We start from the raw sequence: 26,657 nt of genomic DNA on the forward strand, positions 1-26,657 counted from the left end.
AATTGACGTCTTCTATGCATAAGTGGGTAAGTTATTAACTCATTGAAATTCACGTAGAAAAGAGTTAGTTATTAACCCAGGATTAAAGTTAGTTACTAAGCTAGTTATTCTGGGAGGCCTATAAATACAAGGCTATTTGTGTGTGTGTGTGTATGCACACATATACATATATGTATATATACACACATATATATGTATGTATATATATATGTCTGTGTGTTTGTATACATGCATATGTTCATATCTCTCTCTCTCTATAGTGTCAAAACCCCAATCGAGTTTTGATCACTATAGATATTGCAACACTCTCCCTCTCTCTTTGTCTATAGTGTCAAAACCTCAATCAAGTTTTGGTCACTATAGACATTGGAAGACTCTCCCTCCCTCTTTGTCTATAGTGTCAAAACCTCGATCGAGGTTTGGTCACTATAGACATTGCAAAACTCTCCCTTTCTCTCACATGGGGGATTCATTGGCTAGGCAATATTATATCGTGTGCATTCATATTGGGGAGTTTAATATCCCCAAAATGAGGGTACATAATATTTATCAGTGAAAATAAGGGGGGTTTTAATTCGAGCTATGAAAAAATATAATATTTGGCAAAGATAGGGGGGCTTTTAATTTAGGTTGTGTATTGGGAGGGGATGACAAAAAAGGATTTTATGGCAATATTTTTTAAAAATAGGGGGATTCTTTAGTATGTTGTGAATGCACGTGCTATAACCCAAGTTCACTAAGTGAAGCCCATGTGCTCTCTCTTTGTCTAGAGTGTCGAAACCTCGATCAAGTTTTTGGCACTATAGGTGGATTCATAACTGCCATGTTGGGCATTTTTGTTGCTATAATATGTTGTTTTCATGTTGATATCAACATATTCTTGTGATTTATTGCTTAGTGGTCGCAGATTGGTTTATTGGGATCATGGTTCAGTATATGGAGTATTTTAGTATCATTATATATTTTTGTATTGGTTTCTGTGATCTGGGAAAAGAAAACCCTCACCCTGAAAACACCCACCCCTCTCACCTCCCAAACTCCACCAAGGAAGGCTCCCAAACATGAGCCCTCCCAACCCCGCCGACACGACAAACCGCAACAACATACAAAGAAATGGGGACCTATCACCCCTGAGCTACCTCCTGCAACAAACAGAAAAGAAGAAGTCGCACCCCTCCCTGTAGTATCGATCAAAACCCACCCCCTGTACGAAAAATATCATGAGCTAGGGCAAAAATGCCCTAGCTCGACCTCTACATGCTTCGGCCTTGTACGCCATCCTCGTTTTTCCATATCTAGTAACTTAACTTTCGAATTAATATATTTTATTCATTTATTTCTACAATTGATATCTCTCGAATTTAGTAATTTAATTTATAGCTTTAAATATTTCTAAATAAATTTATTATAATTTATTTATTTAAATCTCGTAAATAGTTTTATATTATATAATTTTATAGTTTAACTCTCAAATAATTAATTATTATATTTTAAATTTCTAATCAATTTAATGATATAAAAAATTCCTAAGTTTAATTTATTATTTACTATCTAATTTGTGTTTTGCACAGGGTCCCATTCCTTAGGTCACTACTGACAAGCTATAAAAACTCCTCCTCGGTCATATGTCTGCCTTCAATGATCAACCTACAACTAGCTCAAACTTGACAACAAGTCGTCAGATCACGATAAAAAATGCATTATATTCATCATCACATTTGAAATCTAACAAAAGCATTAATATCATTAAACATCATAACTAAAATGGCATTAACATATTAAACATCGCCATAAATAGTTAATCATCATTAATATCATTAAACAACATAATACTGGATCTAACATTATTAATACTCTAATCAAAGTCATCATGTGCATTTATTAGCATAAAACGTCAACAATATAAGTATCTGGTTTTCTAAAAGTAATTTCTAGCTAGGTGTTTTGAATCGGGTCATGACATAAAATAGTACTTACCTTTACCACAAATAGGTATGGCTTCCTCACTTGCAAACTTTATAGATCCACCATCATAATTTTCAAAATCAATGAAATTTCCTTACCTGTCATATGATTTTAACATCAAAAATCAATTTATCACACTTAAGGCTCTACTTTTGCATGTAGTGTGGTCTTCACACTCACTTTACAATTCTTAATAACTTACAGATTGTCAGACCTTTCATTATTCCATCTATAAAGTCATTTCCCTTGTTATTAACATGAAATCTCTTATCACATAGTCTTCCTTGCAAGTACATCTAGAAGCATAATGACCAATTCTTCCATGATTGAAACATTTGAAAGGTGACTTACCTATGTATTTTCCAAATCCTTTCTTCAATTTTCTCACAAAATTTGCTTCTATCTCATTTATGTCATTGCTTTCTTTACGTTCATTTTCAGTCTTCTTGGTAGCTTTGAATATTGTTTCTTTATTTTCTTTTCACAAATTATCATCTAACTCAACAATTTTAAAGGTAGAGAGTGAGCCATAGAATTGATCCAAAGTCTATTTGTCCATATCATAACTTTCTTCAATGGCATACTTCCTAGGTTTGTAGCATTTTGGTAGTGTTAACGTCACTTTTCTCACAACTTCTTTATATTCTAATTTTCCACCAATACCCCTAATTACACTCACAATCTCATTTACTCAGTGCGGATAGATTTCAATTTTCTCATCATTAGACATCCTCAGGTTCTCAAACTCATGCTTTAGATTTTTTAACTTGTCTTTCTTTATCTTCAATGACCTTCATATAGACTACTTAGATTATCCCATATTTCTTTAGCAGACTTCAACCCTGTAACTTTAGAAAATACTGGATCATTTAAGCAACTGATAATTGCAACTCTAGCCTTTTCATTATTCTCATGTGCCTTGAGCTCATCTAGTCTCTCAGGACCATTTGTCAAAGAAGTATACCTAGTCTTGATAATATCTTATATTCCACTTGAAAGTGATTCCAAATGATATTCCATCATTTCCTTCTAGTAGGAGTAATTTGTGCTATCAAACTTTGGTGCTTTGTAAATAACTTCCTACACCATTCTATATCTTCCTGAAGCAATTAAGCTTCTCTAAGAGAAATCTAACTTTGATACCAATTGTTGAACACACCATAGAACAATCAACTTATTATTACAATTATGAAACATGAAATTGCAAAACACAATAAACACATGAACACTAGATTTATGTAGAAAACCCTAAACATAGAAAAACCATGGTGAAAATCACACTCACAATATTGAATAATTGATTACAAAGTTTTGGGCTCAAGGCCAAGGAGCTCACTTCACCTGAGTGGACTTTCAAGATGAAGGTGCACATCCTTAGGACAAGATACAAGGGATTACACAAGCTTCCAAAAGGAAGACACTATCTTCTAGTAGGTATAGGGAATAGATGAATTGAAATGAACAAGATCTCTTGATCATGAAATTGTCCTTGAACCACTGTGTGAAGTGACCAATATCATGGCAAACACATATGACATCAACTATTGTCTCAAAACACTATCACATTGAAGATATCATCATTAAAGCTCTTCATTAACTAACTTTCTCACCAAATCTACTTTTATATCATTCATATAAACTTCACATCAATTCACACATACTCCATACACTGACTCATACTGTCACACATCTATATATACAAGATCATTCATTGGAACCCTCAACTAGGCCAACCACAAACATAATATATAATATTACATAAAATAGACCACCCAAACCAATAACACTTTATGTGGTTCACTACATGAGATAAAGGGGAACCAGACACATCACAACACGTCCTTCTAAAATGATTCTAGTGAACTGCACACACTTACACATCCTCCAAAGTTGACAGACAATAAAGCATGTTAACCAATTGGCCCAAAAACATCTTCAATTGCAAATACATAATGCAAATCTATGCACAACATGGTGAGACCCATAACAACATTTGAAATCAACCTTCGATGCATATTCAGAGAAAAAGAGAAAGATCCAAATAAGATAAACCAATTGGGTCAGCCATAAGCCAACACAACTGAGCATGCCAACCCCATAACAACATAACTTCACTTTCCAATCAAACTAGCACTAGAAAATTCAATTGGCACATTGCATAAACCAAATGAACATGTCCTCCAAGTTGCAACACTTGAATCTACATATCCGAGAACCACCAAGCATTATGTACATCATTTCTGACAAACAACCTCACTATTAGAAACTTCCACAAGCATTATGTACATCATTGCATATAAATACTATTTCCTGCACATATTGAAACTTCCACTACACCAACCTTCAAGAAACACCTCATACTTACTTACATGACCACCAAACCACACAACAAGATTAGAAAACTCACTTCTAGACCATCTACAACACATAAAGAAATCAATGATTACACCAAATAGCTTAACATCAATGACAACACATTTCAATATAACTCAAGTTTCCAACGCCTTTGACATCAATAGAAAAGGAAAGTATGCAAACTTTTTCTAGGACTTTCTCTGTCGATCTGAAATAATCCATGCATTGATACATTTTGTACATCTCTACAAGGCCTCATGTCTACTTACAGTAGAGAGTCAACACTCCCCTTGAACCTATACTCCCTTTTAAATTAAAAAGGAGAGGGACCTCTCTCTCATCTTTTGTTTAAAATGCTCAAAAGTGTTGTTGTACTCTACTTAATTGTACCATGGCCATTTTTTGTCCCAAAAAGAAAATTCTATGTTCTTGATCGCATTAAGGTCATCACATTTTGTGTTACAATTCTCCACAATAGGCTTGCTAATACTTTCTTCTCTTATTTCACATTCCTCCACACTGGACGAAGCATTATTACCAAATTCATCACTCTTTTTTTTGGTGTAAATAAATATTCATTATGGATATTATCACACTTTACTTAAGTTTACTCATGATAATGTATCTCTTCGTAGTTTGGATTTGAAACACTTAGGGAAGTGTACACATAGGGATATAGTTTGTAGGAGAAATTCCACCTTTTGTGGTCTTATTTTGTTGTTACACTCCACATTCGGTGGATCATCCACCTCTTGTGGAATATTATATTATTTCTCCTATCTACCCCTAGTATTTCTTACCTACCCTTGTTTCTCATTGAGCCACATGTCATGATTGTGTGCTCATATATCCATATGGCCTTGTCTATATAAGTAGGCCCATATTCATTGTATTGGTTAATCCAGTTGATCATTTTCATATTGATGAGAATACAGTTTGTTCTTGTCATTCTTTTTTCTCTTTTTTATACTTTTCATTGTGCCCTTGATCTTGGAAAAATATCACATGGTATCAGAGCCTATAGGGCTTCATTGATTAGTCTTTTGGAGACATTTTGGAGGCTTCAATTTTTGGATTTGGGGATCTTCATTTTTTGGGGGCTTCGTACTGCGATTTGGACATCATGGTTGAGTCTGGGAAGATGTTTCCATGTATTTTGACTATAAAGTTGACTATATTTGGTGAGAAATTTTTTTTGGCCTATTCCGGCTATAGTCGTACAGATTTCAAAAAAAAATTGAAAAATATGTTTTCTGGAAAAAAAAATTTGGAAAAAAAATTGAAAAAAGGCTATAGTGAAAAAAAAAATGAAAAAAAATCTTTTGGGGCCTATAGACTCCCCCCTCCGTAATCTCTATACCCTACGTGTATTGCAGATTTTACAGGCCGACTGCTGCATGTGCTGTCGTACTTGTACCTACTCCCGCCGGTCTTCGTGCATGCCCTCCACTGCTAGCCCGACCTCGGTGCCTTCCGCCGGCCCTCGGGCACCGCCCACTGGCCCTTAGTCTCTGTAGATCCCACCGGCCTAGCCTGCCCTCGGCAAACATCTTGTCGGACCTCCGACACCAGGCCCCAGCCTCTTGCCATGTGGACCTGCCTAATCACTGTGATTGCCTGCCACATTAGCAGATCTGCCCAGTTAGCGCCACCTAGCATTTTTTTGAAATTTTTAGACCCCTCTCCATAGTAGTGTGGTTATTTTTTGATTTTGGTGCACAATTTTCTCAGAATTTTCTGATTCTCTCAACTGTACCTATCCAATCATCAATTTTGCAACTTCAAAGGCTTCGTTTGAGCTCATACAACCTCCTTTTCAGGTGCTGTTTTTTTTTAAAGTGCATGTTTTTTCATCTACTTTCATAATTTATGATTACTTTTTAGATATTTTGAGTAGAAATTGTACTTTCAGATATTGGTCTTATTTGGCCTAATTGGTAATTGTAATTTGTTTGGATCTTGGTTTAGATATCTTGCATTATTAGTTCGAGTCTCCTTTGGCCTTATTGAGGTAGTTGTAAAGTTGAAATTAGAAGTCCACTTTACCATTTTTGCAAGTGGCCCATTGTACACGCACTAAGTACAAAGTGTCAAATCATCATTTTGGGGGTGGGGTTCTTTGATTGAGTGAATTTGGGGGGTGTCTTGTGTGATTGTGCCTCTCTTTCCTTGTGCTCTTTCATTTTTGTTGCAATGAGTCCTCATAAATTTCTACCTTTAACTCCACATAATTATGCATCATAGAAAATTAAAGTATGGAGCAAATTAATGGAAAAAGGTCTCACACATTACATAGATGGAACAATAGCAGCACCACCTGATCCTAAGGTTGATCCTAATGCTTAGTTAGAATGGCTCACTAAGAATTGCATGGCTCTTGGAACTTTTCATAAGTATGTATCAGATTACCTCATTTTCACATTGAGAAGTGTACTACAATCAAAGAGGCATGGGATATGTTTCAGAAATTGTATGGTCAAGTTGATGAAATCAGAGGTTACAAGATTGACAATGAGCTCACCAACTTGGATCCCAAGAATTTTGATACAATCCAAGATTATGTCACCAAAGCAAATGAACTAAGAGCAAAGCTTAAGGATTGTAAAATTGACAAAAAGGATGCTCAGTTTATATTCAACTTGTTGGACAAGCTTGTACTAGAATATGTAGCATTTCTGTCTAGCTTCCAAACTCATCGTTTGAAAGTGGGGAGTTCCTACATTATGCCTTCATTTGATGCTTTCACAGAAATATTGATATTGGAACAATCTAAGTTGTTGAACATGGGCTTCTCAAGTCTTCAAAGTCCAAGGCTTTGGTGGCTAATCAAGGGAGTCAAGGCAAAGATTCCAACAAGAAGAAGAAGCAATCTAAGTCAAAACCACAACAGGAAAAAGGGCAATCATCCTCTCCATCACAAGGTGATTTTTCATCCTCTTCCAAGAAGGGGACTCCACCTAAGAAGGATAAACCAACTTTTGCATATTGCAAGAAGTATGGTCATGATGAGCATCGATGCCACACCAAGCAAGTTGATGAGTTGACAAATCTTCTTAAGAAAAACAACATCAACTTGCCATCCGCCCACACAAAGAAGGATTCACCTCCTTCCTCTTCCTCATAGTCTAAGGGAAAAGGGCAAGCATTTGTGGCTACAATAGGTTCTTCAAAGGAGCCATCTTATCACATGGGTTCTACAAAGGAGCAGTTTTTTTTATTGGAGCATATTAATATTTGCTCATATATTAATTTTAATGAGTTCTTGACTTATGTGGTATGCATGTGGTGTTTTCTTATCAATAAAAAAATAGTGATATGGATGAACCAAATGAGTTAGGCATTTATGGGTTGAATATTATGGTACAATGTATTTTTATGTAGTAGTGGTGGAACCATCTAGCCTCCCTTTTTCTATTTATATCTCTACTATGGCATTGATTTGTTCTTGAGACCAATGGGTATTTAGTTAGATGGGTTCTTAGGTTTATTTTGAAAAGCATGATGCCATGTGGTTGCAAGTTGGAAATAGTAGTAAGCCTAGTGTTAATGCCCTTGATGATTTTTCAAAGGGAAAAAATGAATTTTGAATTTGGGGTGACATGATAGTTTATTACTCATTAGTTGGTAAATATTTTTGTGGTATTTTTAGTATCTAAAAATGTTGACCATCTAATCCTAAGGCCTATTCATGATAACCATTGGTCTACAACCTCTTTTAAAATGAGTTAATCGAAGCTTAGAGTGCCCGATGGATTGAAAATGGATAATGCAATATTTGTTAGGGCTTATTGTGTAGCTAGAGAGTGGTAGCAAAGGCAAGCATATAGATGGATAAAATGATGGCTTTGGAAATGTGTTGAAGCCTAATCCAAAAGAAGAAAGACCATTCATAGTCATTGAGGTGATTGGCCCTTAATTACTCAAAATACAAACTACATATTTATGCTTAGGTCTCATTATTGAACATGAATGCAATCGAAAAGAATTTGTAGGAAAATAACTAAAACTTTTAGCGTCAATACCCATAACAACATTGGAGTATGCTAGATAATGTACTTTCAAGTATGCTAAATATTGTTTACATTCTAAAGGGTGGTTCAACCACTCAACTACATTTTTTGATCTATGCTCACAAACTTATTATCTAGTATGATTGATTCAACAACATCTAGGATCAGAAGCAATCCTATATTACCACATATACAAGGATTCATTTACTAGTATTGTTATTAATTTTGATACATTTTTATGGTCTTAATCCTTACTATATTCCTTCTCAAGTGCTTCTCAATGGATGATTTAGAAATTTTCAACATATTAAATGAACATTAGACTTGTAATTGTGCTACAAGATATCTTTAGGTTGTTTCACAGCATATTTATAAAGATACAATATATGTTTATTGAGTTTATAGGTTACATTAGAATGATTTTTATTCAAAATACTTGAGGAAGATTATGCATTATTCAACTTCAAGAAGTATTTGTTGATTATACTCGAAGAGGTTTACATTTATATTTTTAACTTTGGTATTGAGTAGTAACAAGAAATAACTAAAAGATCATTTTCAAGATAAGTCACCTATGGTATTTGTTGATTAATAAAATTATACTCACCTTCACCAAAATAATCAAATAAAGCTCATGTTTTAAAACTTTTAATTTGTCTATTAACCATCATGTACCCATTGGTCTCTTCAAGTTTATGAAATCTGATTTAATTTATTTTTTATATTATCACCAAATCAATATGTCAATACAAAGAATAAATTAAAATTTAAAAGGGCTTGATTGGAAGAGAAAAATAGTTGGCAAAAGAACACAACATATGAACAAAGATCATAACACAATCAAGGCATTTAAATACTTTTTCTGGTCTATCCTAAATTATTCTATGTAATCCAATGCATATGATTATAGTGATGACCCATTTTGGGACCATAAAGGGCCAATTTATTTTGCATGTAATACCACACCCCTTGTTCATTAGTTGTCCCATGCAAAGAGAAAACTCCCATCTTTATCATATGCCTCTTAATCATATTAGAACTCTTATGCATAACCCACCTTATGTTAGGCATTAAATAAGTTATCTATCATCACAAAAGAAATCCATTAAAAATATTAGTGGAAGCATGCATATTAAGCATACTAAAAGTATGATTTTCAATATTTAAGAGGTTCCAAATCACTTAATTGGTGGGATCACTATCACGATCAACAACATGCTAAAGCCACTGGAGAGAGAAAGATGAGAAAATATCTTTCGCCTATCATGATTACTAGGAAAAATAGACTAGTTGGCTAAATAACACAAGAAGCTACATAAAATAAGAAATCAATAATTTCAACCTTCAACAAATAGAGGATATCCAAGTCTAATTGTTTATGAGCATCTCTCATAGCATACTTCCTAGAGAGGTCAATAAAACCTCAGACATTATAGAAAATACAATTCATTGACAAGAATCAAAAGGAATGTCATCTCTATCAAACTCTCTAAGAGAGGAATAGTGATCCTATAATTTAACATACTCAAGAAAATTTTAAATTGGATGTTGAGAGTTTAGATCTTTCTTTTTCCTTCAAAAACATTTCTTCCCCAACCCTAATTCACTACAAGAACAATGTAGGTGCACATGAGGAGAAAATTAATAGTATTCTCTAGATGTGCGGATAAAACAAATCTCAACTATAAAATTCTAAAAAAAGTGGGCTAAGAAGCCTCACTAATAGAAGAAGCTACCTCTTTCCCCTTATCTAGAGGATTTGGAGACATCCTTGTCCACTCTCTATAGGACAATCCTTAATCTTATGATTAAATGACTAACACCCAAGGCAAATATTTAGCAAGCTAAGGTAAAAACACACTAGATGTGACACAAATTGCCAATCTATATATTCGCAAACTCTTTTAGATTCTTAGAAATATCAACCTCTACACACACACTTTTGTGTGTGAGTCAAGTCAAATTTATTAAGCTCCACGAAAATGACCTTGCCATATGAGGTAGCAATAGTGGCTAGAATTTCAACAAGGTAAATGTAGCCCTAGAAATTTAAGCCAAATAGGTATACAAAGCATCTTTTCATCTAGGATAAAAAAAAGTTGGATGTCCAAAGTGGAAAAATCAAGAGAGACACAAAAACATACCCTGAGTCATGTTTAAAGATAACCACTACATGACTAACCTTAACAAAATAGAATATAAAAAACCTTTAATAAGATTTTGGACTACATTAACTCAAATCCTATGTAGAGCCCAATATTTATTAACCCATTCTCTTTGGATATATTCTAGGAGAGTTCTCCCAACAAAATATTCTTAAAAATAAAATACCCTAGCCATTTACAAGCATTATCAAACTCAAGAATATATAATATGTTATATGCTAAAAAGATCAAATTACTTGCATTGTGAAAGTTTCAAGAACACTTGCTCAATCAAACCATTGTCCAAAGTTGAAAAACTATCAACATGAAATGAAACTACTAGAATGATATTACCATTTTAAAAAAAAAAAAAACCTTGCAATAAAAGTAAAGATCAAGAGGTTTCCTATATCAAAGTTATGTCATGACATGAGAACGAAAATGGACTTCTAAAAGAGACCCAAAGCCTTCATAAATAACTATTTTGATTTAGTATTGTTTTCCCTATTTTAAAAGACAGTGGATTTAATCTGATCCACACATTTTTATTCATTTTTATATTAAACTTGAACACATACAACATTTAGTATCGGTTGACTTAATCCAATACATAATGTTAAAGCTAGTTATGTACATTTATTGAATATTATCCAAGTAAGCTAGGCACTGTACTAAAATACCAAATCTAATCTGAAAAATAGTTAATGCCATGCACATCAATCTGAAATTATACTTGAACCTTTTTCTATTGAAATCCTAGCCGAACCCTTTTCTTTAGAATTTCTTGAAATTCTACCCACACATCCCTGAATGCTTCTTTCTTCTTTCTCACTGTTAAAAACATCGAAGCCATAAAATACCACATTTTGCGATAGCACACTATTCGTCTGATACCTGAAAAACTTTGGATTCATAGTATTATTACACGACTGGAAAAAAGGGTGGCTGAGTGCTTGTTTTATAGTGGGTCTACGTTTGGGATCCCATGAGCACAAATGCTTTACAAGATCAATCACTTCCTCACTCGCAGTCGACATCAATCTACGCAAATTCTTCCTACAATTCTCCCCATCAAACTCTTTTGGAAATTGGTAATCCAATGACTCTGCTAACTTCAATCCCTCAGGCCATGTCTTTTCATTGGGGCATCCAATCACGGAGCATATGTTATAAATCTGATTTCTCCAGTCACTTCTACTTCCAAAAATGGGTTCAAGACCATGGAACTGAGCTATTATGACTCCAAGTGACCACATATCAATGGCGAAATCATAGCATGATGATTTGAGTAGAAGTTTAGGCACTTTATAGGCTATGGTTGCAACATGTGGATCCAAGGGCTCGTTCTTTTCCATTTTCTCCTTCAAGTTATTAGCAAGGCCAAAGTCTGAAATTTTGATGTTGTTTCCCTCCAGCAAGAGATTTTCAGGCTTGAGATCATGGTGGGAATACCCAAGTCCATGCATGTATTCCAGAGCTTTCAAAATCTTAAAACATAGTCTTTGAACTGTTCTACTCAAGGAGGGTTGTTTTCTATTCTTAATGACTCTCCATAGATCAGAATCCATGTATTCTAGTACTATATGGAGTGCCCTCCTTCCTCGTAGGTGACCCATAGTGATACAATATTGGGGTGTTGAAGTGCACGTAGAGACTTCTCTTCTTCCTTGAAGAGGGATTCATAGAACCTATCATTCTTTTTCTTGTACAATCTTTTGATCACCACTACTTCATCAGTCCATTTGTTAATGGCCTTCCAAACAATCCCATAACGACCTTCTCCCAACTTCTCAATCAGTTGATATTTACCCATCATTTTTCTTCCTTTGGGTAGCAAGCATGCCTCTAAATTAAAGCTTTTGGTGGATACAACTAGAAGTTGTGTCCTTAGTTGCAAAGGTTGCAACTCTTACTTTTTGTAAATTTCATCATAACATAACTAACTTTTTTTCTAGTTTTAAAATAAGAAATACTTCATAGGATGAATTGAAACTAGTAGTGTCCTAAGGTTAGGTATCATGAGATTTAAATGTAGTGACTCCTCTTTAAGAATATCTATTATTCTAAATTGATTTTTAATAATATGTTAGAATATTTAAAATGTTGTTAGCTTTAAATTAAATTCATAATAGATCAATTAAGTTTATTTAATATTTAAATGTCTATATATAAAGAAGAGCAATTATAATAATTTTCAGTGATATAATAAGAAGAGCAATTATAAGATAGCTAATGTTTCAAACCTTGTGTTTACACCTCGCCGGTTCTTTTAATCATGTTGTTAAAGTCTATGACCAAAGATTCAGGCGACAGGAATGGAGATAGCGGGGAAGGAGAAGAGTAGAAAGGAAAGGGAGGATTACTCACATCATCACCATTGCCTTCCAACATTTGTACCACGCTTCTCATCGCTGGCCGGTTTGCAGAATTGTGTTGGATGCACAACAATCCCACTTTTGTTAGCCGTATTTCTTTCTCATGGTCTATGCATCCTCTCTCTCTTGAAACTTCTCTTACCCTCTTCTCTAACTCCCCATTTTTTATCAACTTGAAAGCCCACTCTGGAAAATAAATTTGACTGGACCTGCTTGCCTACAAATTAATATTCTTCCTTCCTCCAACTATCTCCAATAACACCATTCCAAAACTGTAAACATCTGATTTGTCCGTTACAGAACCCAAATTTCTATACCAAAGCTTTGGTGCAACGTACCCTTGTTAGCATTAACTTCTAGTTCTTCCAGTTTTGTTGGCGTTATTTTATAGTTACCTGCATACATTATGGATCATAATCTGTTAATATCTGTTAGCCTCAATCTCCTCCATTCATGTGAATTTAACATGTAAGTCTAACACAAGTTTCTTGAGTTACATCCACAAAGTGTGGATCTAAACACAGCAAAAGGTGTATGCTCGTATGCATTTTCATTATTATTGTATTTTGTTCTTTTGATTAATAGAAACTTTGTTATTTTGCTATGTATTTTTCCTGCAAACTCTGTTTTTCTTTTTTCTTCTAGCAGATCAATTCTATACTGTGTAGCTACAGTTGCATTTTTTTACATCGTATCAGAGCTTAGGTGCTAGAAAGGAAAATAAAATCTTTGTTTGTTGCAGATATAGAAGATCAGAGTTGAAAAATGGAGTTCTTAGCCTCTGCTATTCTCACACCATACAACTATTTTGATTGGAAGCCAAAGATTCTGCTTCAGCTTAGAAGTAGAGGCCTCTATCAGATAGTGATGAATACAGAGGTTGAACCCAATCCAGCAGTTGAAAAGTCTAAATACTTCAATTGAATCGATGAAGCCTTTGGTCTGCTATGGTTATCCATCTCTCCAGAATTGTTGTTTCCTATTGAGGCATGCAAAACTCCAAATGACATTTGGAAGACATTGGAGACACTCTTTGGAAAGCAGGATGAGATGCGAGGTCATATTCTTGAAAATGAGTTCAACTCATTAGATCCAAGAAGTTTTGATAATATTCAAGATTTCTTCACAAAGTTCAAATCCTTATTGCTTCAGCTTAAAGGATGTGGTATTGACAAATCCAAGGAAGAAAGCAAATTAATCATTGCTATTCTATCAAAGCTAGGTCCAGAATATGCAATATTTGTCTTTGCTTTCCACATAGTTAGGCTCACAACAGGAGAAACTTGGAAGATGCCCACACTTGATGCCTTCATTGAGTCCTTGATACATGAGCAAGATAAGCTCATAAAGATGGGCACATTGAAAAACTCCAATGCTCATGCACTTGTTGTGCATGGAAGTGGAAAGAACAACTCCAAATCCAATCAGCAATCCAAAGGCAAAGGGAAGAAAGAACTAGATCCAAGAAAGGAAGGAAATCCCAAACCTCCAGATGGATCTACCAACTCAAAAGAAAAGAAGGACAAAAAGGGCAAATCAAAGTGCAACTACTGCAACCATGGTTACCATCTAGAAACATCATGCATGAAGAAGACCATTGATCTCATGGCACAAACACTTTAGCAAAATAATCTTGGTAACCTTATCCCAGAAGGTGCCAAGAAGAAGCAGGAAGAAAGAGCACTAGAAACAAGAAACAATGCTCATGAATTGATTGCTATTCATTCTTCTTCAGATGCCTGGATCATAGACTCAGAAGCTTCACACCATATGGCAGCCATAAAAGATGATCTCTCTTCTTTGAAACCATATTCTGGTTCACCTATTCGCTTGGCAGATGGATCTTCTGTAGCAGCAACTGGAATAGGGAAGGTTGAGATGGGAATTGGAAGTTTTGAGAATGTCTTGCACATTCCAAATCTTTCTGTCAATCTTCTTTCTATGTATCAAATGACACACACTGGCACCGGTAGGATAGTTGAATTCACTCGAGATTCTGTGAGCATATTTGATATTGAGGACAACTCCAAAATTGTTGTTGGTAAGGCAAATCATCAATCTCATATGTACACTTTTACTGATTTTGTTGCCGAATCAAATTCTACTTTACTTCTAACACATGCAAATGATGAAAGTAGAGTTTGGCATGAAAGATTTGGTCATTTGAACTTTAGATACATGTAGCAATTGAGCAAACAAGGGATGGTGAAAGGCATGCCTACCATAGAATTTTCTGATGGAGTTTGTGAAGGTTGTGCTCTTGGAAAGCATCCACAAGAAAAATTTTCAAAGGAGATTACATGGAGAGCCTCCTCCCCTCTAGAACTTGTTCATAGTGATCTGATGGGTCCATTTCCTGATCCTTCCATGAGTAAAGATAGATATGTCCTAACATTCATTGATGATTGTACAAGGTACACATGGGTTTATTTTCTCAAATTCAAATCTGAGGTGTTTGAGAATCTCAAGATTTTCAAAGCCCATGTGGAGAATCAATTAGACAAAATGATCAAGATCCTCTGCATAGATAATGGGGGGGAGTATGTCAAAAATGATGTTCAACATCTTTGTGATAAAGCATGAATACAGTTGCAGAATATAGTTCCTTACACTCCGCAGCATAATGGGGTAGCTGAGAGGAAGAACCGATCCTTGAAGGAGATGGCTAGTTGTATGTTGCATGCTAGATCTCTTCCCTCCAAATTGTGGGCTGAAGCAATCAATTGTGCTTCATACATACAAAATAGATCTCCTCACAAATCTATCATAGGAAAGACACCTTTTGAAGCATGGAGTGGCATGCAACCAGAAGTGACCCACTTTCAAATTTTTGGATCATGCACATGGGCTCTCATTCTTGTAGAGAAGAGGAAAGCTTTAGAGCGTCAAAGCAAAGAATGCATCTTTGTTGGATACCTAGATGGTGTAAAGGGCTATAGATTGTTAGATCTTTCAACAAAAACACTCTTAATTGATAGGAGTGTCTACTTTGATGAAAGTCCCATGCATGCATCTCAGGAGTCACATTCCAATACTTCTTTTGTTTCTCCTCTTACAGATCTCAAAGATAATACATGCAATCATTTAGATCTGATTTCTAATGCATCTGAATCTAATCTAGATGAACTTGAGAATGCATGTACAGATCTAGGTGCAGTTCTTGATTGGGCTTCTAGTGATGATTCAGTATCTCCTGTGAAAAATCAAAGGACTAGGAGCTTGGCTGATATATATGATGCCCCTCATGCACTTTTAGCTATTGATCCCATCATGCCAATGCATGCCTATATGATTCAAGAATCTGATCCTCTAACTTATCCAGAAGCTATAGGGAACCCTCTTTGGGAAGCAGCCATGGATGAGGAGTACAATTCTCTCATTGAGAATCACACTTGGGACTTGGTTCCACTTCCACCTGATCGCAAACTTGTAAGGTGTAAATGGGTCTATAGAACAAAGAAATCAGCAGATGGCCATGTAAGTAGATACAAAGCAAGGTTGGTAGCCAAAGGCTTTCAGCAAGTTCATGGCATTGACTATGATGAAACTTTTGCTCCATTGGCAAAAATGGATTCCATTCGGTTGGCTCTTGCAATTGCAGCAGCAAGAAGGTGGGAGATACATCAGATGGATGTGAAGAATGTATTTCTTCATGGTGATCTCGAGGAAGAGATCTATATGGAGAATCCACAAGGGTATGTACACAATTCCTCATTGTTATGCAAACTCAAGAAGTCACTCTATGGCCTCAAGCAGGCACCTAGAGCTTGGTATGCTAAAATGGATTCTTAACTTCTGTCTCAAAATTTCATGCGATGCAAATTTGATCCAAATGTTTATATGATTAGAACATCTGACTCTCTATTGCTCATAGTACTCTATGCAGATGATCTGCTAATAATAGGTGATTCAGTCAAAGCCATTGCTGCAACCAAAGCAACTTTGCATGCTAGATTTTCCATGACAGACATGGGTCTCCTCAACTTTTTTTTTGGTCTTGAAATCAACTATAATGAATCAGGTGTCCAAGTTGCTCAATCCAAGTATGCAAGGGATATTCTAGCTCGATTTCACATGAGTGATTGTAAGCCAACACCCACACCTTTCTTGTCCAGACTAAAGCTTGAGGATGGCCAAGACACACCATTGGTTGATTGCACACTCTATCGTCAACTTGTGGGGAGTCTTCTTTATCTCACTCACTCTCATCCAAATCTATCATATGCAGTGGGTGTTGTTTCCAAATACATGCACGAGCCTCATGAACTACATTGGAAAGCTGCCAAGTGTATACTTCACTATGTTCAAGGAACCCTTAGCTATGGGATTCATTATTCAACTGGACATATTTTGGATCTCATTGGCTATACTGATTCTGATTGGGTTGGTGATAGCATTGATCGCAAGTCCACTTCAGGATATGTTCTTTGTTTGGGCTCTGGTCCCATTTGTTGGTCAAAAAAGCAATCTTCCATTGCTCTATCATCCATAGAGGCTGAATATCGAGGTGCAGTCAATGCTACCATTCAAGTTCTTTGGTTGTAAAATTTTCTCACTGAGCTGGGTATATGTTTTCATCAACCAATCATCATTTGGTGTGATAACCAAAGTACATTGAAGGTTTGCAGAGATCCTGTACAACGACAATGGACAAAGCACATCGAGATCCACATGCACTTCATCCGAGATCTGATCCATGATGGCATCATTGATTTACAGTATTGTCCCATGTCTCAACAGATTGCTAACATATTCATGAAGACATTCACTATGCAGAAGTTTCACTTTCTCCGAGATCTTCTTGGGGTGAAAGAAACTATACCACAATAGTTTTCTCATTATGTTAGTATCTATTTTGAGGGGGGGTTTTCTTCCCACTGGGTTTTCCCTCTTTTCTGATTTCTTTCCTCTTCTATCTCTTTAGTTAGACTTAAGGGAGGGTGTTAGCGTTAACTTCTAGTTCTTCTAGTTTTGTTGGTGTTATTTTACAGTTACCTGCATAGATTATGGATCATAATCTGTTAATATCTGTTAGCCTCAATCTCCTCCATTAACGTGAATTTAACATGTAAGTCTAACTCAAGTTTCTTGAGTTACATCCACAAAGTGTGGATCTAAACACTGCAAGGATCTAAACACAGCAAAAGGTGTATGCTCGTATGCATTTTCATTATTATTGTATTTTGTTCCTTTGATTAATAGAAACTCTGTTATTTTGCTCTATATTTTTCCTGAAAACTCTGTTTTTCTTTTTTCTTCTAGCAGATCAATTCTATACTGTGCAGCTACAGCTGCATTTTTTTACAACCCTGGGGTTCCTCTCATTGTCGTAAGTGATGTGATTGTCCCCCTTTCCACAAATCTTAGCCAGACCAAAATCAGCTACTTTGGCTATGAAATCCGCATCCAAGAGTATATTGTGAGGCTTAATGTCGAAATGGATGATGCATCTGTTGCAGTCTTGGTGTAAATACGCAATCCCACGAGCTGCGCCCAAAGCAATTGAATACAACTGGTCCTAATTGAGCATCTGTTCTTTTCCTTTTTCTACAAATATAAACTTCTCCAGAGACCCATTCACGACGTACTCATAGACAAGTGCTCTTCTAGCTTCTTCAAAGGAATAGCCCATCAGTCGAACCAAATTAACGTGATGGATCCTTCCGACAGTTGCAACTTCATTCATGAACTGGCTCTCACTGTGTCTCAACTGATCCAAAATTTTCACAGCCACCATAGTACCGCTAGAGAGCTTTCCTTTGTAAACCACACCAAAAGCGCCTTCACCTAATTTATCTGCAAAATTATTGGTGATCTTCTTCAGTTGAGAATATGAATATTTGCTGGGCATTTCATCAACATAATCATGAAGGAATTGCTCCACCTCACAAGAAGGCCTTGAGATCCAATAATAAACTACAACCACTACTGCAGCTATCAGCAAGCCTGCCGCTCCACTAGCAACACCTATTACAACTCCTCTTTTGCCTATCAAAATGTGTGCACCGTTACAGACATCAATCATCAGACGAGAAAGGAAAAAAGATATTACTAAATGTTTGAATGAAGAGTAATACCTTTCGGGCAGTGCTTTGAATGAGGTCCATCCTGGCAAAAGCATAAGAAGTCCCCTAACTGAGGAGTTTTATACCCACAAAAGCCCTTACTTTTTTCACAACCTCTACAAGTATGTTCTCGTTCTTGGGGATAATTCCATTGCACTGTTGCTGCTAGAACGTTCACCATTCTGGGGGAACATGAGAGATTCAGATATTCTGGTGGATATGATACACATTTCTCACCACACATATAAACTTCTTCACTTGCGTTGCTAACGTTGATGATATTAAAGATTTTGTTGCCCGAGTCCCAGGTTGAATCGATCAGATAAGAAGATGTGAAATCTTGGAAAATCTTGTCATTTGTTAGCATAAATGTCCGATTGTCAAAGAAAATCAGTAATATTGTGTAGTTGGTGTTCCCTATTCCAATTACTGGACGTAACTCCTGCACACAGTCGATCTCAAAGCTAGGGAGACCACAACTTCCATTTCCTACGCCGAAAGGAAACGTGAAGCTTTTGCTCCCACATGTTTGATTGCTTTCGCAATATTCGTACTGCGGATCAATGCATAAAGAGCATCGAAAGAAAAGGGCACAGATGGCAGCGCTGACAAGAAGACTTAGAGGAAGCATTGAGGGACTAGTGAAAGATAGACAAAGGATTTGAAGTGATTGAACCAATGCTATACTGAAATATGCATTTTAAGGAATAGAAATTCAGATACCATTAGGATGAGTCCAATAACGTTAAGCCAAAAATCAGAGTATTTATTGCCAAGATGTGGACAACTAACTAGTGGTAATGGTAGAAGTTGACCTGGTTGGATGATACCCTAACATTGTCTACAAGCACAAGTGGTCATTGGATTTGTGTGTAGAATCATGATACCTCATGCTTGTCTTCATTTGGTTGACCCGTACAATTTTTTTGAACTACATTACAAGGATTTGCACATGGATGCGTGATTATTTCTTATTTGTTACTAGTAATATCATTCACAAAGATCGTTTAGCTATTGGATTTGATAGCAAAGTCTTAGGTGAAACTTATTCAGCTAAAATTCAAGGACTGAGGGGTATCCATGTTGTTAAATTTGCCTAGAACACAATCATAAACTCATCCCTTCTTATGATGTGAGGGCCTTTGACTCAACAAGACTTGATCTCTAGTGAGCTCATTTATAACCATTCAACTTCACCAATAGATCAAGTGCCCATTAACTTTCCACGCAGTTTTGATTTTCTTTAATAAACATTGTCCACCAAATTGTATTTACCCATTTCACTAAATGTTGAATGTTTTACAAGGTGTGTGGAACTTAACTTCAATGTGTTGGTGTGATTAAAGTGTTGTACCTTGGTTAGTCTTCACCTAGGTCTTAATTACACATCACTTAAGCTTACTTAGGGACCACATAGGAGCTTTTAGGAGCATTTCCACTTTAGGTGGTGTATCATGTTATCACATTCCACTTTATATGGTCTCTCCACCATTAGTGGTCTTATCATTTTATCTGTAATACCCCTACCCTAGTCAGCTTTGTAAAACCGATTTGACCTTAGTTGACTTTTTATGTGGCAATCTTGAATGGTTGAATTACCATGAGGTAATGTTGTAGTCAGAATTATGATTATTGTGCGTACTTGTTAATGTGCTTTCGCATCGATTCTTATGTAATTCTAATTGTTCTCCTAATTCTTGTTATTAATCTCGAGCTAACATCTTCATTTATATATATATATGTATGCACGTGTGACTCTTGGTTGCAGGAGATTGCAAGTATAGTACTGACTAGGTGTGAGGTTCGTCTTCACCTGGATTCGCAAGGTTGAGTATACCTCTTTTGTCTTTAGAATTTGGGTTGGATGGTCATAAAACCCTCAGTTTAGCCTAGTCATGCTCAAGTAAGCGTTGTCTATGATCCATTAGTTTCCCTTTTTATTTGGGTTTGTGGGTCGGGTAATTGGTTGGCGTACTTGGTTTGCATGCTTGGCATGTGGTAAATGAAATATTTAACCCTAAGTATTTATTTTAATTTAATGTGTTCATTTATGCATTAGTGATTGAGGAATTAAAATAAATAAGTTTCTTTTATGTGATTAATCATTAATTAAAAAAGATCGCTCTATTTATGTTTGTAGCAAGTTTAATTTAATGGTTAATTTTAAATAACAAATTTATTCAGTTTATGCATTTTAAAAAGGAAAGATTTAAATTTATTTGAAATAGAAATAATTTAATCTCCTTTTGTTTTTGGAATAGAAAGATTAATTTTAATTATTTAAGAAAATCAATTTTTATTAGAAAAGTGAGTTTTATTCATATTTATTTTATATAGTGTGTAAGATTGATTTTGAGAATTTAATTTAATTAAAAATATTTTACCCTCATTAATATTGTGAAATGCAACTATTAGCTTTGTTAATTTAAAAAAAATTTAAAGAGGGAGAAAAACATTTCTTTGAATTAACTAAATTTATAATCTCAATGCATAAACAATTCAACTATGAGATAATTCCATAAACTTAATTAATTAATTAATTAAATTAAGTTGCAAGCTGCATGATATTAGAAATATATTTTTATTTAAATTTTAGTGGAAATAAATTGGATTAATTCTATTTATTGTTCCTAGAATTCTAAATAAAAGAATAAATAAATAAAAAATGAATAAAAAAATTAATTAGAATTAAAGTATTGTTTAAATTCTTTATTTAGAAAATTAATTAATTTCCATGAGAAAAGAAAAGAAAGAATAATTATTTTTAATTATTGCATGTTAGCTTGTCTTTTGTTATAAAATTAGAAAATAAAATAAAATTACTTTTATTCTAAATTTAGGTTTTTGAGAAAAGCTATTGAACCTAGAATTTTAGTTTAAATAGGGAATAGGTCTTTATTTTAGATACATAGGAAGTAGGTCAAGAATTTAGGTGAAGAAATTTATTGGAAGCTTATTGAAAAGATTAGGGCTCTTCTACAGATTTCTTCCAGGAAAGCTATACTAGGTTGGGTGGCTTCTTTGATTTGTTGGTTTTTAAGAAAATAATTCTATTTTTCTTTGAATGGTGTGTGTGTAAATTATTTGTCAGATCCAAAACCCTCTTCTCATTAATTCAAGTTTTGATTTAAAATTCTTGCTTGATGTTAATTTTCTAGTTAATGGGAGTAGTTTAATTTTGAGATAATTAAGAAAATTATTCTCTCTTGTTTGATTTGATCTGACAATCCTTTAAATAAATCTCTGTGAAATTAGTTGATTTCTTTAGAAATAAATTTAATTGTGTATTAAATTTATTGGTTTATCTAATTTTTAAAAAAAAGTAATTGGAATAAAATTATGTGAATGAGTTTTATTGAGTTGGGAATTTTATTTCTATGTAAATTCTGTAAAAGGGGTTTTAATGAATTTGGAAATTATTTACATGTTTTAAAAAATAAATAAATAAATAATAATTAAAAATAAAATAAAATAATAAATAATATATATATTTATATATTAGATGTGTGTTTTTTTTCATTATGGTGGGTATTATATTATTTTATTGTTATTTAAATACTGGTTATGAGTTGATATATATATATAGGTATGCATACAATTATATTATAGTTATAAAATCAGTACATAGTTTGAATGTTTCGGAAAAGCTTATAATTTTTATAATTGATAATTATGTTAAAATACGTTAGGAGAATTATTTCTATGAGATCTTATTTAACTTATTGGACAAATGCCAAGTTGATTTCTTTGTATTAAATAGTTGTACTTTCTTATTGTCTAGAAATTCTTTGTTTGCAGGTTATTTATGCTTTTGGTTGTTTTAAGAAAAGATTGCTTGTATTAGGATCTTGTCTAAATGGTGTTTGCAGTCAAGCTTAATTTCATTACAATTCTGGTTGAGTTGTCATTATGTCCTATATTGATATTTTTGTTTGGACCCTGTCGTTGGATGATTTGGGGTACCTGTTTATGTCTTTGGCTTCTAGTTTGGTTGTTGCCTTGTGATGGTGTTTTAATTGGTCCTGTTCTATATGCGAGTGTCAAGTGTTGATTTGTGGTTGACCATAGCGGGTTAGGTCTCTAGTTAGAGTATTATCAGGCAATGGACCTTGTATCAGCTTAAATATGTTCAGTTGGATCCGTTTCTATGTAGGGATCATTTATGTAATTATTGAGCGATGTGGTGGGTTGTTTATTGGTATGATTTGCCTTGATGGCGGGAATGTAAATGATGTGGAACTTATGTACCCTTAACTAATTTAAATGAATAGAGGGGTCTTGCAGTTGAGTAGACCCGGAGATGTAGCCCTCTAGGGGTGAACTTCGATATCACTTTGGTGTTATGTGTTGCTTTTGTACTTATGTTTTCTTTTTCAGTTTCAGCATGCATGAATGGCATTATATTAGAATGTATGAAGTGGATTAGATGAAATTAATTGTAAATGCATATGCGGTAAATTGGATCATGAAAGAATGCAGATTAGAATAATGGAATATATTTAGGAAATTAAGTATGCATGGAAAGATCTCATTAGTTATGGTGAAATTCAAGTGGGTTATTAATTAGATGCATGACTTAAATTTTAATAAGGAAAATATGAATGAAAGGTATGATTAAATTGTAATTCTAATGGATGAACTTCATTTGGGTTATTTACATTTTCAATCTTAATCAATGAACTTCATCATATTAGCTATATTTTAACCTTAATGGATGTATCCATATGTTACCTATGATTTAGTCTTAATGAAAGAAATTATTCTTTGTATAAGTATTATCTTTTCGTTAAGTTAATCAGCTTAATTATTTTAGTTGGCATGAGTTAAGTTAAACATGGAATAAAGTAATCGCGTTGGGAAACTCTTTAGGTGTTAGTTGATGTCTTCTGTTGTATAATTTGTTCTTTGATATCTTGTTGTATCATTAGGTTGTGTTTAACTTTTAAAAAAAATTTTATTGCACTCCATTCATGAGTTTTAGCTTTATCCCTTCGGGGTTTCTTGGCGGGGCATTACATTATCACCTATCCATCTTTACTGGTTTTACCATGTGATTACTTTTTCACCTTTGGTGGGTGATCCACCTTTAGTGAACATATCACACTATCAGTTTTCCACTTTAGGTGGGATGATATCTCATCCTTTTTTGTTCTCATGTCATTAGATTATGACACTTGTCATAATCTTATGCACTCCTATGTCTCACCTTGGCCTATTTAACCAAGGGGTCTCTTATGTACTTTCATCCATTGTAATTCAATCCAGTTGATTGATTTTATTTGCATTATTGATAGAATACAGTATATATTATTGTCATATTATTTCTCTCTTCTTCTTGTGCTAACCATTAGGTCTCTAGATTTTTGGTTCCTACCTTCATAGCCAAATATTACACAATGAATATTTTCTCATATATTAATTTTAATGAGTTCTTAACCTATGTGGCATGCATGTGGTGTTTTCTTATCAATAAAAACATAGTGATATGGATGAACCAAATGAGTTAGGCATTTGTGGGTTGAATATTATGGTACCACGTATTTTTATGTAGTAGTGGTGGAACCATCTAGCCTCCCTTTTTCTATTCATATCTCTACTATGGCATTGATTTGTTCTTGAGACCAATGGGTATTTAGTTAAATGGGTTGTTAAGTTTATTTTGAAAAGCATGATGCCATGTGGTTGCAAGTTGGAAATAGTGGTAAGCCTAGTGTTAATGCCCTTGATGATTTTTCAAAGGGAAAAAATGATTTTTGAATTTGGGGTGACATGATAGTTTATTACTCACTAGTTGGTAATTATTTTTGTGCTCTTTTTAGTATCTAAAAATGTTGACCATCAAATCCTAAGGCCTATTCATGATAACCTTTGGTCTACAACATCTTTTAAAATGAGTTAATTGAAGCTTAGAGTGCCCAATGGATTGAAAATGGATAATGCAATATTTGATAGGGCTTATTGTGTAGCTAGAGACTGGTAACAAAGGCAAGCATATAGATGGATAAAATAATGGCTTTGGAAATGTGTTGAAGCCTAATCCAAAAGAAGAAAGACAATTCATAGTCATTGAGGTGATTGGGCCTTAATTACTCAAAATACAAACTACACATTTATGCTTAGGTCTCCTTACTCAAAATGAACGCAATCAAAAAGAATTTGTAGGAAAATAACTAAAAAATTTAGCGTCAATACCTATAACAATATTGGAGTATGCTAAATAATGTTTACTTTCTCAAGTATGCTAAATATTGTTTATATTCTAAAGGGTGGTTCAGCCACTCAACTACATTTTTTGATCTATGCTCACAAACTTATTATCTAGTATGTTTGATTCAACAACATCTAGGATTAGAAGCAATCCTATATTACCAAAAATACAAGGATTCATTTCCTAGTTTTTTTATTAATTTTGATACATTTTTTATGGTCTTAATCCTTACTATCTTGCTTCTCAAGTGCTTCTCAATGGATGATTTAGAAAGTTTTCAACATATTAAATGAACATTAGACTTGTAATTGTGCTACAAGATGTCTTTAGGCTATTTCAAATCATATTTATAAAGATACAATATATGTTTATTGAGTTTATAGGTTACATTAGAATGATTTTTATTCAAAATACTTGAGGAAGATTATGCATTATTCAACTTCAAGAAGCATTTGTTGATTATACTCGAAGAGGTTTACATTTATATTTTTAACTTTGGTATTGAGTAGTAACAAGAAATAACTAAAAGATTATTTTCAAGTTAAGTCACCTATGGTATTTGTTGATTAATAAAATTATACTCACCTTTACCAAAATAATCAAATAAAGCTCATGTTTTACAACTTTTAATTTGTCTATTAGCCATCATGTACCCATTGGTCTCTTCAAGTTTATGAAATCTGATCTAATTTATTTTTTATATTATCACCAAATCAATATGTCAATACAAAGAATAAATTTAAATTTAAAAGGGCTCAATTGGAAGAGAAAAATAGTTGGCAAAAGAACACAACATATGAACAAAGATCATAACACAATCAAGGCATTTAAATACTTTTTTTAGTCTATCCTAAATTATTCTATGTAAACCAATGCATATGATTATAGTGATGACCCATGTTGGGACCATAAAGGGCCAATTTATTTTGCTTGTAATATCACAGCCCTTGTTCATTAGTTGTCCCATGCAAAGAGAAAAGTCCCATCTTTATCATATGCCTCTTAATAATATTAGAACTCTTATGTATAACCCACCTTATGGTAGGAAAATAATCAATTATCTATCATCACAAAAGAAATCTATTAAAAATATTAGTGGAAGCATGCATATTAAGCATACTAAAAGTGTGATTTTAGATATTTAAGAGGTTCCAAATCACTTAATTGGTGGGATCACTATCATGATCAACCACATGCTTAAGCCACTAGAGAGAGAAAGATGAGAACATGTCTTTGGCCTATCATGATTACTAGGAAAAATAGATTAGTTGGCTAAATAACACAAGAAGCTACAAAAAATAAGAAATCAATAATTTCAACTTTCAACGAATAGAGGATATCCAAGTCTAATTGTTTATGAGCATCTCTCATAGAATACTTCCTAGAGAGGTCAATAAAACCTCAGACATTATAGAAAATAAAATTAATTGACAAGAATCATAAGGAATGTCGTCTCTATCAAACTCTCTAAGAGAAGAATAGTGAGCTTATAAATTAACATACTCAAAAAAATCTTAAATTGGATGTTGAGAATT

The 26,657-nt window shown here is 34.2% G+C and overlaps 2 protein-coding genes across 2 annotated transcripts; both read right to left on the reverse strand.

Annotated features, from left to right (window-relative positions):
- Nucleotides 1-5,699: 5,699 nt before the first annotated feature.
- On the reverse strand, nt 5,700-12,042 carry LOC131039196 (cyclin-dependent kinase F-4-like). The gene is made up of 2 exons (XM_059213209.1): nt 11,208-12,042; nt 5,700-5,920 (listed from the first exon to the last, which is right to left on the reverse strand). Exons 1-2 carry the CDS (start codon nt 12,040-12,042, stop codon nt 5,700-5,702), a joined length of 1,056 nt encoding a protein of 351 aa, XP_059069192.1.
- A 6,325-nt stretch (nt 12,043-18,367) lies between these two features.
- Nucleotides 18,368-19,545, reverse strand: LOC131859453 (rust resistance kinase Lr10-like). Its single transcript, XM_059213211.1, has 2 exons — nt 18,927-19,545; nt 18,368-18,837 (listed from the first exon to the last, which is right to left on the reverse strand). The coding sequence occupies exons 1-2, from the start codon at nt 19,543-19,545 to the stop codon at nt 18,368-18,370; spliced, it is 1,089 nt and encodes a 362-aa protein (XP_059069194.1).
- Nucleotides 19,546-26,657: the final 7,112 nt, after the last annotated feature.

Source organism: Cryptomeria japonica, chromosome 2 (assembly GCF_030272615.1).
Source record: "Cryptomeria japonica chromosome 2, Sugi_1.0, whole genome shotgun sequence".
In the NCBI taxonomy this organism is placed as follows: Eukaryota; Viridiplantae; Streptophyta; class Pinopsida; order Cupressales; family Cupressaceae; genus Cryptomeria; species Cryptomeria japonica.